Source organism: Natrix helvetica, assembly GCF_964273705.1.
Source record: "Natrix helvetica genome assembly, chromosome: 1".
In the NCBI taxonomy this organism is placed as follows: Eukaryota; Metazoa; Chordata; class Lepidosauria; order Squamata; family Natricidae; genus Natrix; species Natrix helvetica.
Genome location: NC_138548.1, coordinates 137,588,147 through 137,601,635, shown reverse-complemented (window position 1 = coordinate 137,601,635; position 13,489 = coordinate 137,588,147). Strand labels below are relative to the sequence as shown.

The window sequence follows — 13,489 nt, the reverse complement described above, 5'->3', positions numbered from 1 at the left end:
GTTTTGGACATAATGCTAAACTATGATAGGTAGATTTTCTCATCACAGCAAGCAACGGAAGTAAACATACATTAACCTAGTATTAAATGTGAACCAAGTAAACGTATGTGTCAGAATTTATTTTTATAAATCATGACTAACAATGTGATATGTAAGCTACATTATGAACAAAATACGTTCCAATCTGATGATTTTTTTAAATGAGCAGAAACACATATCCACATAACAGCTTGGTTTATTTTTTTTCTCCCTCCAGGCACCCGAAGTTTTGGGCATAGTTCCTCTTAAGCGTACTTCAGTGAAAATAAAACAGCTCCACCACTTTTATGATCTAAAGGTTAGCTGCAATTGATCGAGTCATGTTCTGTGGTCAAATTAAAGTATTGTATACAAGCAGTAATTAATGTTAATTTAGTGGCTGTACCCAATTCGGCATCTCCCAAGCATGTAGGATTTCAATTACTGCAACCCAAGATGACAGTAAGTTCATTTTTAATTGGGGGAGGGGGGGACTTTAGAGGAGCAGAAGGTTCTGAATATAGGTTCTGAACATCACTTGTTGGCCTCCTTAAAGAAACTGCCCCTCCTGGGCTCCCACAGTAACCATGCCACCTATAAGTAAGGAGGCCCCAAGAGTGCTTTCGTACCCATCCAAAGGATCCTCTCTCACCCTATCGGTACCCCTTAGTTCAAATGCACACAGGCAGTCCTTAATGTACGGCCACAACTGAGCCCAATGTTTCTGTTCTTAAGTGAGACATTTGTTCAGTGAGTTTTTCCCCATTTTACAAACTTTCTTGCTACCATTGTTAAGTGAATCACTGCAATTGTTAAGTTAGTAACACGGTTATTAAGCGAATCTGGCTTCCCCATTGACTTTGCTTGCCAGAAGGTCCCCAGGACACTGCAACCATCATAAATACATGCCAGCTGCTAAGAGTCTTGAGTTTTGATGACATGACCATGGGCATGTGTGGGGTCGCAAGTGTGAAAAACAGTCCTAAGTCACTTTTTTCCCCAGTGCCATTGTAATTTGGAATAGTTACCAAATGTACTCTTGTAAGTTGAGGACTACCTGAATATTCTTGGGACTGTACAGCTACTGTGAGTCCAGGAAAAGATGCAGCCTCTTGAAGGAGCCCAACGTGGGGCTCCAGGCCCTCATTTGGGAGTACTTCTCAGTTATTCTGCCCACAGGTGCCTATGAAGGAACTTTGCTGCTTCAGATTCAAAGCACTGGGCATCCATGGCAGAACCCTTTTCCTGTACAAGAGATATTTTGTAGCACGTTATATGCTGGGTGTGCGAATCATGAACAGTAGGGTACTTTTTAAATTCCATCATTTGATTTTCAGGGATATCTGGTTTTTGTTTTACAATACAATACAATAGCAGAGTTGGAAGGGACTTGGAGGTCTTCTAGTCCAACCCCCTGCCTAGGCAGGAAACCTTATACCATTTCAGACAAATGGCTATCCAACCTCTTCTTAAAAGAGTTCCAGTGTTGGGGCATTCACAACTTCCGGAGGCAAGCTGTTCCACTGATTAATTGTTCTAACTGTCAGGAAGTTTCTCCTCAGTTCTAGGTTGTTTCTCTCCTTGATTAGTTTCTACCCATTGCTTCTTGTTCTACCCTCAGGTGCCTTGGAGAATAGTTTGACTCCCTCTTCTTTGTGGCAACCCCTGAGATATTGGAACACTGCTATCATGTCTCCCCTAGTCTTTCTTTCTCTTAAACTAAACATACCCAGTTCCTGCAACCGTTCTTCATATGTTTTCTTTTCTTTTGTTTTATCTCAAGGTACCCCAGCATTTCAGTAGCATGGCATATCAACCATTCTGTGTACACCAAGCAGCCACTAGTTACAAGGTTCCAAAATATTCTCAAACTCTGAAGTCAGGTGCAGAGGTAATTAGTCTGTTCTATGTTTTACTTTTCTTTTTCGGATCTGTTGTTTTGGTCATGCTATTTTCATGCAATAATTTTCTGCCTTTTTTTCAGGAAGAGCTGATTCCACTAATACCTGCCTCTGAAGAAGAACCCTCATCCGCACAGGCTGCAGAATGGGATACTTCCCTCTTAAACCTGAAAGCCCCTGAAGCTTTGCTTCACCCTCCAAACCATCATCTCCTTCAAATTTTTGTGAGTAAAACAGACAGAGTAAGGAACCTGGGACAGTTTGTCCCACCAACAAAGGATGAGGAATGCATACAGATAAGATTGTTGCTGTATAATGTTAGGATAGTTGTGTTTGATCTTGATCATATGCATACACGCAAACACACACACATTAATATTTGGACAATAATCTATCTAATTCAGGATTAATTAACAACTGTTTGCTAAGATCTTGGATTTTATTCCCATTCCTGAATGTTTCCCAATGCCATTGAAGTGTGTTAATTGGTTTTGCAAATTGTGCTGAAGCATAGTTGTTTGGTTTTGGCTTAGTATTTTGAGTGTATTTCATACATTTGGTTAGTGGATCCTATCTTATGAGGTAGCATGTTGTGAGAATGCAACCAAGGATGTTTATTAAATAAACCTTAAAAGAGTGTTCCCTAAACAAACCATTCCTCCCAGACAAAAAGTTATATCCCTTTTCGCTCCAAGGATGTCTCTCCATCAGCAGCCAAGTATCATTTGGCCCTTGGATGGAAGTCTTTTTAAAAATGCAACCTCCAACTATAAAATAGTTTTCTAGCATGATTTATTTGAGCACCGTTGGTGAGGTTTGCATAGTCCACTAAGATACAACCCAGAGAGGCTACTTTCCCACAGTAGAAAAGGAGCTTTATTTTATAAACCATGGTGAATGAACCCAGTCAAAAATATCAGGATTGCTAATCAGAGCTTTCAGAATTGCAGGCTAATAGTCTTTCTATCAGAGTCAGCATGTCATCCTGTCTGTTTTGATTTTATATGCTGATGTGCTTTTTGATGTAAAAGCTTTGCAAAATAAATGTAACCTTTTGTTTGTTTTTGTTCCACAATTACTTGTCAAGTTCCCCCCCCCCCCAGTTGGCCCAAAGGTGTTCTTGCTTCAGTATATCTCTTCTTTGCTTTTCAGAATCCTTGTCCAGGACTGCTTGATCTCAAGCTACCCCTGCCCTATACAGAAACCAACATGGAATATCACATTTGCCCTCTTCCAAAATTTCCAAATTGCAATAAATACCCAAACGGCACTACAGTTACACAAAAGACGTTTCTTCATCACAGGGTAACATTTGTCACTGGAACTTTTAACAGCTGATAGGGATAATGGATAGCTTTTCCTAATATGTTTATGGTCATTTCAGGAAGTGATTCGTGGTGTGACTAACTGGAGAAAATTCCCATCAGTTACCAATTCAACCTTATCGGGCACACCGCCTCTGAATAGCTTGGCAGTGCCATTTTGGTAAGAATAATTATCATTTTTATTAAAAGCATCTTCACTCTCTAAGCCAAAGTGGCCCTTTTTCACTTGGAATACTGCTTAAAATGGTAAAGAGAGTTTCAGCAACGTATTAGAAAAAGGTTGGAAGTGTTTGACTTTGTAAGAAGCAACAGAAAGCCCTTCCCCCATATTTCTGGATGCTTACAGGCTGGAAGACTAGGGGTATATAGGTAGCCCTCGATTTAAGAACCGTTCACAGTTACAACAGCACTGAAAAAAGTGACTTATGGCCATTTTCACACGGCTTTTGTAGCATGATCATGTTGATCGCATGATCGTGCAATCAAAATTTAGATGCTTGGCAACTGGTTCATACTTACATGACCATTACTGTGTCTCAAGATCACATGATCAAGCCTTTGGCAACCTTTTGATCAGCAAAATCAATGGTGAAAGCCAGTTTCACTTAATAACCATGTTACTATTTATTTATTTATTTATCTATTTATTTATTTATTTATTTATTTATTTATATTTGGTGCTTCTAAACCGCCCCCTCTCCCAAAAGGGACTCGGGGCGGTGTACAGTCCACAGAAAATATAACAAAATACAATAAGAAGTGAGATATGTACAGTTTGGAGGAGGTTAAAATGCAATTAAAAGAACTGTACAAAGCTAATATAAATATGAGTTTTAAATCCCTAAAACAGACACAACAAATTAAAAAACCCCTAAGATAACCAGATGAAATACATTTGCCAGGAGGGACAGTTGTAATTATGCCAGGCCTGCTAATCGGAACAGGTGAGTCTTCAGTTTTTGCCGGAAGGAGCGGAGGTCAGAAGTGGTTCTAATGTCGGGGGGGAGGTCATTCCAGAGGGTTGGGCCCATCACAGAGAAGGCCCTACTCCTTGGTGTTGCCCGTTGGCATTGCCTAGTGGACGGCACCAGGAGAAGTCCCTCCCTGTGTGAGCGAATTGGCCGCAGGGATGTATGTGGGAGGATGCGATCCCGCAAGTAACTAGGTCCTGTGCCATCACTAACATCAATTGCAATGATTCCCTTAACAGCTGTGGCAAGAAAGGTTGTAAAATGGGACGAAACTCATTTAACAAATATCTCACTTAGCAACAGAAACTGGGTTCAGTTGTGATCAATAAGTCAAGGACTACCTGTAATAGAGAAGATCCTGTAATGAATGTGGCTCTTGTTTGTTGTAACACAATTTTTACTTTTGAACTGCTTGGTATTTTATTAGAATATGATGGCATGCTTCATTTCTTTTTCATTTGAAAGAAAAGGATGTAGGTATCAAAGCCAGGAAAATTACATCAGTGCTGTAGTTCAACCATATTCAACCTGAAACCATCCACTTGTGTTAGAGTACAATACTTCTGTGGATTAGAAGATGTGTAGCCCCAATACAACTGGAAGAGCCAGTCGTAAGGTTAATTTCAATTGTCCTTATCACATGTGTCCGTTAACATCTCAATATGATTCCACTTTCTGCAGCATTGATCCTTATAATCCCGACGTACTTCCAGATGTTGCTCCTCCAATTCTGCATGAGTTACCACAACAAGACCAGGAAAATGTGGTGGACGAGTAAGTTTTCTCTCCACTGTTCATTCGGAATAATTCTATTGCATATCGAACACCGGGATTTAATATAAATAGGTGCTTGTGTGTGGGCACATAATGAAAAGCTCACAAGATTGCTGTCATTTACTTGAAAAGTAAAATAAATTGGCAACTTAAATTTTAGAGCAATTGAAGGAGAGGCTGCCGTCTTGCTTACACCACAGATGATGAAAGCCGAATTTCCACAGATTGACATCTTAGTAGAAGAGAATAAATCAAAAGAGGAAAGGTATGTCTGTTTCCACTGAACTCTCATGCAAAGCCTATGCTGTGGTCCTTAAAATGTGGACTGCAGGCAACATGCAGTTGTTCTGAACAGAAAATGCAGGGATGGAATATTCCGAATGGTTAGCTTTCGTATGAGAGAAAGAGAGTTTTAAATGCTTCATGAACCTTAGGAATAGTCCATAACTATTTGTGGATGGTTTTGCCCTTAAGCATAACAATCAGATAGGGTTAGGTACAGAACGGGTTCAAACTCAGAAGTGTGGTTTTTGTAGCACTGATATTAATAGCAAGGAAATAAAATATTTAACGAACCTTTCCTTGAGTTGGGGAAAGGGATTTTTTTGTTCCTAAATAATAGTTCTTTGAACAAAAAACGTCACTTTCCCCGTGTTCAACCCAAACCAGCTTGAATTTTTGTGGCAAAGCAATACGTTTTATAATGCTGACTGCCAACTATTTATCTTCTATTCTAGATTAAGTTTTTCTGTTCTTAAGCCTAGAGTCTCAAGGCAACTAAGACGATGGTTAGAATAGTCCCTGTGGTACCCAAACTGCTACATTGTGCCGCCATAAGTTGTCACTGCTTTAGTTCTGGAGAGCTTTCCGTCACATATATAATTTAAATGGCATTGAGCTCCATTTAAATCACCTTCACACTAATAAAATGTATTGGCAACAAGCTTATTTATGCAGGGATGTTCTCTACAGGCAGCACTGAGAAAGACGACTGGTCCATCACTCTTTGCCCCATCCCTGCACTTATTAATTATATTAATTTATTTCTGAACACCAGGCCTTCTAAAACATTCCAGAAAAGTCAACTGTTCGAATATTCCTTTATGTCCTTCTATTACTCATAATAAAATTATTACCCAATAATGGAGGGGTGTTTTTTTAACAATTTCTTTTTTATTTCTTTTTTTAGTGAAGGAAATGCCGAAGTGAAAGTTAGCTCTTTTACATCTCTATATAAATCTGTGCCTGTTTCCAGGTAATGGGATTATTTGAATTGTAAACGCCAATGGATTGCTTTGGTATTAGCGCTAATAGAAATCATACTGAAGTATATTGTTAGATGTGCAAAGGTTACTTATGGGCCATATGCAGTGGATTCAAAAGAACGAAAGGACAAGGCTGGATGCCCTCAAGAAAAAAAACTAAGAAAGGCTGGATTTTAGTAAAATTTAGCAAATAATTGCAAATATTGACAAAGCAACAGGGCTTACCATGTATCCCCGAAAATACGACAGGGTCTTATTTTCTTTTTAGCTACAAAATATGGCCTTGGGCTTATTATAGGGGAGGGCTTATTGTTTTGAGGTTGCCGGGCGGCTGCTCCCTTGCGAACTGGCTCCTGAAGAGCTGGGCACAGCCTCAGGGGCGAAGCAGCCATGAGGTGACCAAGCTCACGAGCAACCGCCCGGCAAACCCCCTCTCCAACTGGGCAGAGTGTCATTCACTGTTCTAGGTATTACTAAGGCGCCAAGCCACATGGCGGCTGGAGAAGGGGGTTGCGCGAGCACCTGTTCCATCTCCAGCAGGCATGCCTCCTAGCCTCAACATGTCCGGGCCCAGCTCTCCCTGCAGCAGCCGCCCCCTTCTCCAGCCAGGCAGAGCTCCATGCACTGACCTAGCGGATATCCCTAATGTGCCAAGCCGTGGGAGCTGGGGAGCGGGCAGAGCACCACGTAGCTTGGCGCCTTATTGATACACCCTAGGTCAGTGAATGGCGCTCTGCCCGGCTGAAGAGGGGGTTTGCCGGGCGGTTGCTTGTGAGCTTGGTCACCTCATGGCTGCTTCGCCCCTGAGGCTGTGCCCAGCTCTTCGGGAGCCAGTTTGCAAGGGAGCAGCCACCTGGCAACTCCCCCCTCCGGCCAGGCAGAACGCCACTTCCCAACCTAGCGGTATCCCAAAGGCACCAAGCAATGTGAGCACCTTTCTCCCCCCCCCCCCCCCGGCTCCTGCGGCTTGGCGCCTTCAGGATACCACTATGTCGGTGAGCAGTGCTTTGCCTGGCCGGAGGAGGGATGTTGTCCAGGGGGGTTATTTTCGGGGGTGGGCTTATATTTTTTCCCACGTGAAAAATGTGGCAAGGCTTTAGTTTCAGAACAGGTCATATTTTCGGGGAAACACGGTATTTCTGAAAAGGCCTAATAATGTTTGGTGATTTCTCATTCTTTACAGGTTTATTCAAGTTTGGGCTTCTTTAACTGGTTTTATTGAGATTGGCAGGGTTCTCATTTTATTAGGCTTTATAAAAGCTCAATAATGACGCTGGTGGAATTATGGACTAAAAAGAAACTAGAGTATATTTCAAAGAAATTGGTTTATTTTTAGCATGTTACAATCTTGCATTTAAAAAAAAATGCCATCATAGAATATTTTTGTTCCTTCCCTCATTTCCATAACACTTAGAACAAGGGCATCAATCTCACAGCCCGTGGGCCAAATGCGTCACACGCTGGCCATGCCCACCCCCAGTTTAATGAAGGGGGGAAAGTCACGTGACACCGCAAGTTTGACACCCCTGGCTTAAAACACATGGAAACCACTTAATTGATTCTGCTCCCTGAGGCAGAAAGAGAAAACTGGTTTAGCCTTCTGATAAAACGTGCTCCTTAAGGAGTAGTTAATTTGGTCAAGATGCTAAACTCATGATAAAGCACACCAGGGGAGCTGCTATTGAGAACTCACTCCGTCTTTTCCTGTAATGAGGAAACAAATTGTACCAAATAGGTAACCCATCCCCCCCCCCCTTTGAAGGTCTGTAGAACCATTTTTTACAGGACTGTTTTTTTATCTATATATTTATAAGTTGGCCACAATATCCAGCTTGGAGAGCAAAACTAGGACAATCTAATCAACACAGAATCTATAGTAAAAATAGAATATGTTTTGTTAGCCTGACTCTATTTGAATTCCAAGAACAGTTTTAAGCAAGAGCAGACTATGGATGATAATGTAAGGTTATATTTTGAGACTTCAAGGTATAATCCAAATGTATAACTTTGACAGCCAATCTTTTATTTTCCAAATCATCATTTGCCTAGCCTTGTTTATTTAAAACAGTATTTCCTTTTGCTAGTCTGAAAACAACCTAATTCACATGTTCGGACTTTTTCTGTATTCTTATTTCTAGTGATGTGAGGGACATTGTGGATTCATATATTGTGAGTCAGAAAAATATATATGGCCGAAGGATTTCAGAAACTGCGGAGAAACTGAAAGAGAAGACAATTGACAAGACTATGATCTTAAAGTAGATTGTCTCCTTGGGACAGGGTTGAATGTTTTTAAGTGCCGTTCACATTTTTCTTAAATGTGAGTCACCCAGTAGGGACACCCAACATTCTAGTGATTCAGGAACAGAACGTTCCAGAGAGCTCCACAACATTCTGTTTCCCCTCTATATTATGTCAGACTGAGGAGAAATGGAACGTTCCAGTGTTTTTCCCACTTCTAAATTGTCACATTTTGCTGATCCTTAGTGCCCCTACTGTTATACTTCCATGCAATATAACTTTGCAAATTAAATTGTATTTGTGCAGGAGCTTCTGCTACACAAAATGAAGCATATATTTCCTAGCTACTGAGATCAACTTTGTATGTTAGCACAGGAAAGAGTGTCAAATAAGTTGTTAAGTGTTTGATAATCCTCCTTGGGTAATTGCCATTTTGATCTTCTGTGTTCCTTTTTTTCTTACTCTCATCTCCCATGTGGCCTCTTTAATTATTGCTGTTAATATGTATATATTTATCCATCCCGTTAATATTCCTAGACTGGCCAGTGTATACATAAACCCACCTAAACAATTTTTATATCTGTGCATGTATAGTGTTGTCAGTGTCCTGTGAATGAACACTTACCGCTTTTCAATAAAATGTAGAGAAAGTACTACATTCTGTATTTGTGGTGAGTGACTGTAATATGAAGATATTATAAGCTGGACCACACTGAAGTATTTGATTCTCTTGTATTCCTGAGTCTAACACAATGATCTTTAGACTACAAGTCAAATAGATTAGGTCAGGAGTAGGGGGGATCAGATGGTTTGAACTTCAGTTCTTGTTAGCTGGATCCAGCACAGCGATGGGCAAGGGACTAGGGGCAGGGGGTTACAGTTTTAAAAGAGCTGCACTAATTTGCCAACCCCTGGAAAAAGCACATTAAGTAGAAAAAGTGATCAGGAGTAAGTAAACACATGGCCCTGCTCACAAATGAATCCATTCAGAACCAGTTTCAAATGATACATAAACGTTGTCTTAGCCGCAGTCAAAACAGAGAGGAAGTCTTATTTGTTTTTCCAGCAAAGCGAAGAGAAATATCATGCAAACAAAATGTGAGCAAATAAGCTTGTTCCTGTTAATTTACAATAAATAAATATGCTTCTTTTTCTCCTTATTTTTGTAATGGGGTTTATTTGTTAGGCAGGTTTTCTTACTTGTTGCCCCATATCTATTTCACCTGGCAAATCTTCATGTATTTATTAATATTCATATTAATATATTGATTCATGGCTTTCATTCATGTGAAATTTTGTTGCAGGGGATGGATTTATGGTGTTTATTAATGTCTTAAGAATTGGAAAATGCTGATGAGTTTGATGCTTGAGGTTCGTAGAAAAACACTATTTTCTAATGTTAGAATTACATCATAATTAGGGTGAATTGTATGGCTAACTACAGTTAGCAGATGTAGTAGTATGTGGTTTATCTTAAACTGCAGGATTATAGGGAGGGGAAAATTAAACTGACCTGAATAACAAATAGATTATGCCTTTTTAAATTCTAATGAATAAAAGTATTCTTCTAAATCTGCTGGTGGTACTATATTTGCAGTTTTCTATTGACAGGTGTTAGCTATGTTCCGAAGTTGTCATCTTCTAATGGATATCGTGGACCTTCTCTTAGGGACACTGAAGATTGCACTGAAGACTTTTTTCAGTAACGTAATTTTGAACGCTCTAAGTGGTATAAGTCAAGGGGGGAATTTGTTTTTTCTAGCCGTTGAATCTAGCACATCAAAATAGCCTTGTTGGATGAGGCCAAGGTGCATCTAGGCCAGCGTTTTTGTTTTGTTTGTTTGTTTTCACAGTGACCATGGCCATGCTTTGGGTTGCTTTGGAAGACATGGAGTTTTCAGGAGAGGAAGAATCCTGTCCTCCGGATGTACAGATGGCATGGTCTAGAGAGCAGCCCATCTCAATAGTGGCAAACATGCTATGGGATGTTCCCCCAACCAGAAATACAAATGCACCTTTCTTTTCACTATGTTGTAAAAGACCTCCCTATTCTAGAATCAGATACAAAGTAGTGTCATGGTGCAGTTCTAGAAAGAGTCAAGAAAGCAAGTTAAGAGCTCTCTTGTTATCCAAGTAGACTTCCAGTTTGAAAATACCTTTATAAGAGTCAATCTAAGTAACCAAAGCCATTCCATTTTCAGGGACCATTCTTGTTGCCATTCTCCCCCTGCCCTCCCCTTTTTCCCCATTACTCCTTTCTAGGGTGCCTACTGTTAGTGATCTGTAAGCTAGCAGGCCCGGATTCTTTAATTTGTGAAGTGGGAGTATAAATGATTTAAATGTTAACTGAACAAATCATCCAATTAATAACCAAAAGGTTGGCTGGTGGACTTTAAGGCCAATAACTTTTCAGTGTTAGGGGGTATCTCCGTTGGGAGACAGAAAGTAGCACAGCGGAATGTGCAGCCGGACAGAAAAAAGTTGCTAGTAGAAACACACGAATAGAGTCACAGACACTGCTAGTAAAATTAAGTAGCTTTACTACTAAAGTCACTTCACAAGCAGTGATAGTAGATGGTAGATATTAGTCCAAACACAATTCAAAGAACAAACAATTGCTTACAGTCGCAGTTCACGTTCCAGTCATCAAGTCATCAATCATAGGACAAGCAGAGAGAGAGAGAATCAGAGAGAGAATGAGCTCTCCTGACTTCCCCTGATAGCAAAGCTAATTACATCTGTTAGGTACATCCATTCATTTAAAGCAACAGCTACCATTTGTCATGAGAGAGATATATTGCCTGCCCAACACTAGGAGTATACTCCCAACAAACTTGTGATTTATAACTACGTATGACTCTAATGTGATTGCTTTGAAAAACGATTACAAATCTTCAGCTGATGCACAAAAGGCAAATAAAGGACTGTGAAAATGAAGGACTGTGTTGCCATTTTTAAGACACCAGCCTTAACTACGTACTAAAGTTGGTAGTTCTCTCCAAAGCACAATTCAAGGTATTTGTACTTTTGACTTCCTGTATGGCTGAGGATTAATATGCAATCTCGAACAATTGCTCTTGCACAAATCTGCTGGATATTAAGATCTTTTAAGAAATAAAAAGAATAGTAACCATAAATTGAGATTTGTTTTCCCCAGTGGAGGGGAGATATCTCATTTTTAAAATCCCTTCTGTCAAGGATGCTTATCGAGCAATGGTTTTACTATTTTGTACCTGCATTTATCAATGTTTTTAAAATGTTGTCTAAGTTGGTATTTGCAGACTTCATTTAAGCAAATATTTTGAATCTGCTTTGGTTTGAGTTTTCTCATACCACCATCTTTTATTGTTCTAAGAAGTTGTTTAAAAATAAAGGACCCTTCATTTTTTAACCAAACCCATTGATATTTAAAAACTGAATTAAGATGTGAATAAGGTTAAGAAATCTTAACTTGTATAAATAATAGTTGGTGCAATCATAATTCTAACAGTAAATTCTTATGTAAGCCAATAAACTGGCAACTAAATTGGCAATAAATCAGGAACAGGCAGAAAGAAATATTTGTTCACAAGTGGATAATTGCATTATGGAATTCACTGTTGCCAAGGCCAGCAATGGGTGATTTTAAAACATAATCACGCACATTTATTTTTTATAAAGTGTTTATAATCTGCAAGGATTCCTGCTGGTTAACAATAACAGATGGTATGCCTAAAATTAAAATGTTCACAGCCAAAATGTATTTAATTAAAAACATTAGAATAAACAATGTAGCAACACTAACATTCTAACAGCACAGGCAGCATCGTGTTACTTTCTAAATACTCTCCAGAAGAGCTCTGTTATCAACAGCTTGCAGTGAGCAAAGGTGGTTTAATTTGATTTTTAACAGGCAGCCCTTCCAATCCAGGTGCCACTATAAACAAAAATTAGCTTCTCTGAAGTCCGTCCTCCTTCACCTTATAAAAGTGAGGAATGTCTTATGATTTCCATTGGAATCACAAATCAGACCAGTTGATTCCAGCTGAAATCTTCCTTGTATCAGACTTCATTTGTCCATCCAGCAGTATAATCTAGTCTAGAACCATGCCCAAATCCTAGACTTGATTCTTCTGCTGTTATGCCTTTCCTCCCAGAACCACACGGGCTAATGCAGAATCTCAGTGAACAAACAACATCACTCTGCTTCTCTTAAATTGAGCTTTAGTCTGTTTCATCCCGCCTAAATCCCAACAGCCTCCGAGCATGGGTAAAAGATTATGACAGTATCTTCAACTTCATCTAAAGTGGCAGTGCCCATATGGAAAACATAACTTGAACACACTAAGAATTGCCTGGCTGATTAAGAAGTACATGTCCTAAAACAAGAAGAGATGGAATTCAGAAATGAACGGATAATGAACGAATGTGGATTGAATACCAACATGTGTGACCAATGCAAGACATTAAGGCGGTTTGGTCATAAGTATAAGTATAATCTTTATTGTCATTGTACTTAAATACAACGAAATTGGTTAGAGAGAATATAGGGAGAATTGTACTGCAAAACAAAGGTGTGAAGAGTGAAAGAGTTGAAAGGAACAGTGCATCTTGGAGAGAAGGGTGCAGAAAGGGTAAGCAAGATGGAGGGTACATGTTGCAACTAACATCTTATTCCTTTTGCATATGCACCAATCTTGCACACATATACAAAAGAGGTGATCTTTGATTAAATGCATGACTGGCACCTTGCTTAATTTGACTCTGTCTGCCGATGGTTGTGGTGGTGTGGAAGGGAAAGACTGGGAAAGTCAAGGGTGGATGGAGTTGATGTAATGTAAAGCAAGAGGGTTGAAGAGCAAAAGACAGTATATGGAGTGGTATAAGAATTAGTCTTTCCTATTTCTTCTTTTTTTCCTGCATTCTGAATTATCTACCACAAAAGGGGAAAGCATGATGGGTAGGTATATACTGTATGTATGCTAGCTCTTTTTAGAAAGGTATAAACACAAGTT

At 39.6% G+C, this 13,489-nt stretch overlaps 1 protein-coding gene across 1 annotated transcript in view; it reads left to right on the top strand.

Annotated features, from left to right (window-relative positions):
* Positions 1-10,002, top strand: part of CFAP221 (cilia and flagella associated protein 221) — a 37,616-nt gene extending 27,614 nt beyond the window's left edge. The window contains exons 17-25 of the mRNA XM_081934051.1: positions 257-337; positions 1,802-1,909; positions 2,003-2,143; positions 3,072-3,224; positions 3,304-3,404; positions 4,897-4,989; positions 5,150-5,254; positions 6,179-6,244; positions 8,393-10,002. Coding sequence (XP_081790177.1) covers positions 257-337; positions 1,802-1,909; positions 2,003-2,143; positions 3,072-3,224; positions 3,304-3,404; positions 4,897-4,989; positions 5,150-5,254; positions 6,179-6,244; positions 8,393-8,516 — 972 coding nt within the window. The 3' untranslated portion in view covers positions 8,517-10,002. The remainder of the gene's footprint in view (positions 1-256; positions 338-1,801; positions 1,910-2,002; positions 2,144-3,071; positions 3,225-3,303; positions 3,405-4,896; positions 4,990-5,149; positions 5,255-6,178; positions 6,245-8,392) is intronic.
* Positions 10,003-13,489: the final 3,487 nt, after the last annotated feature.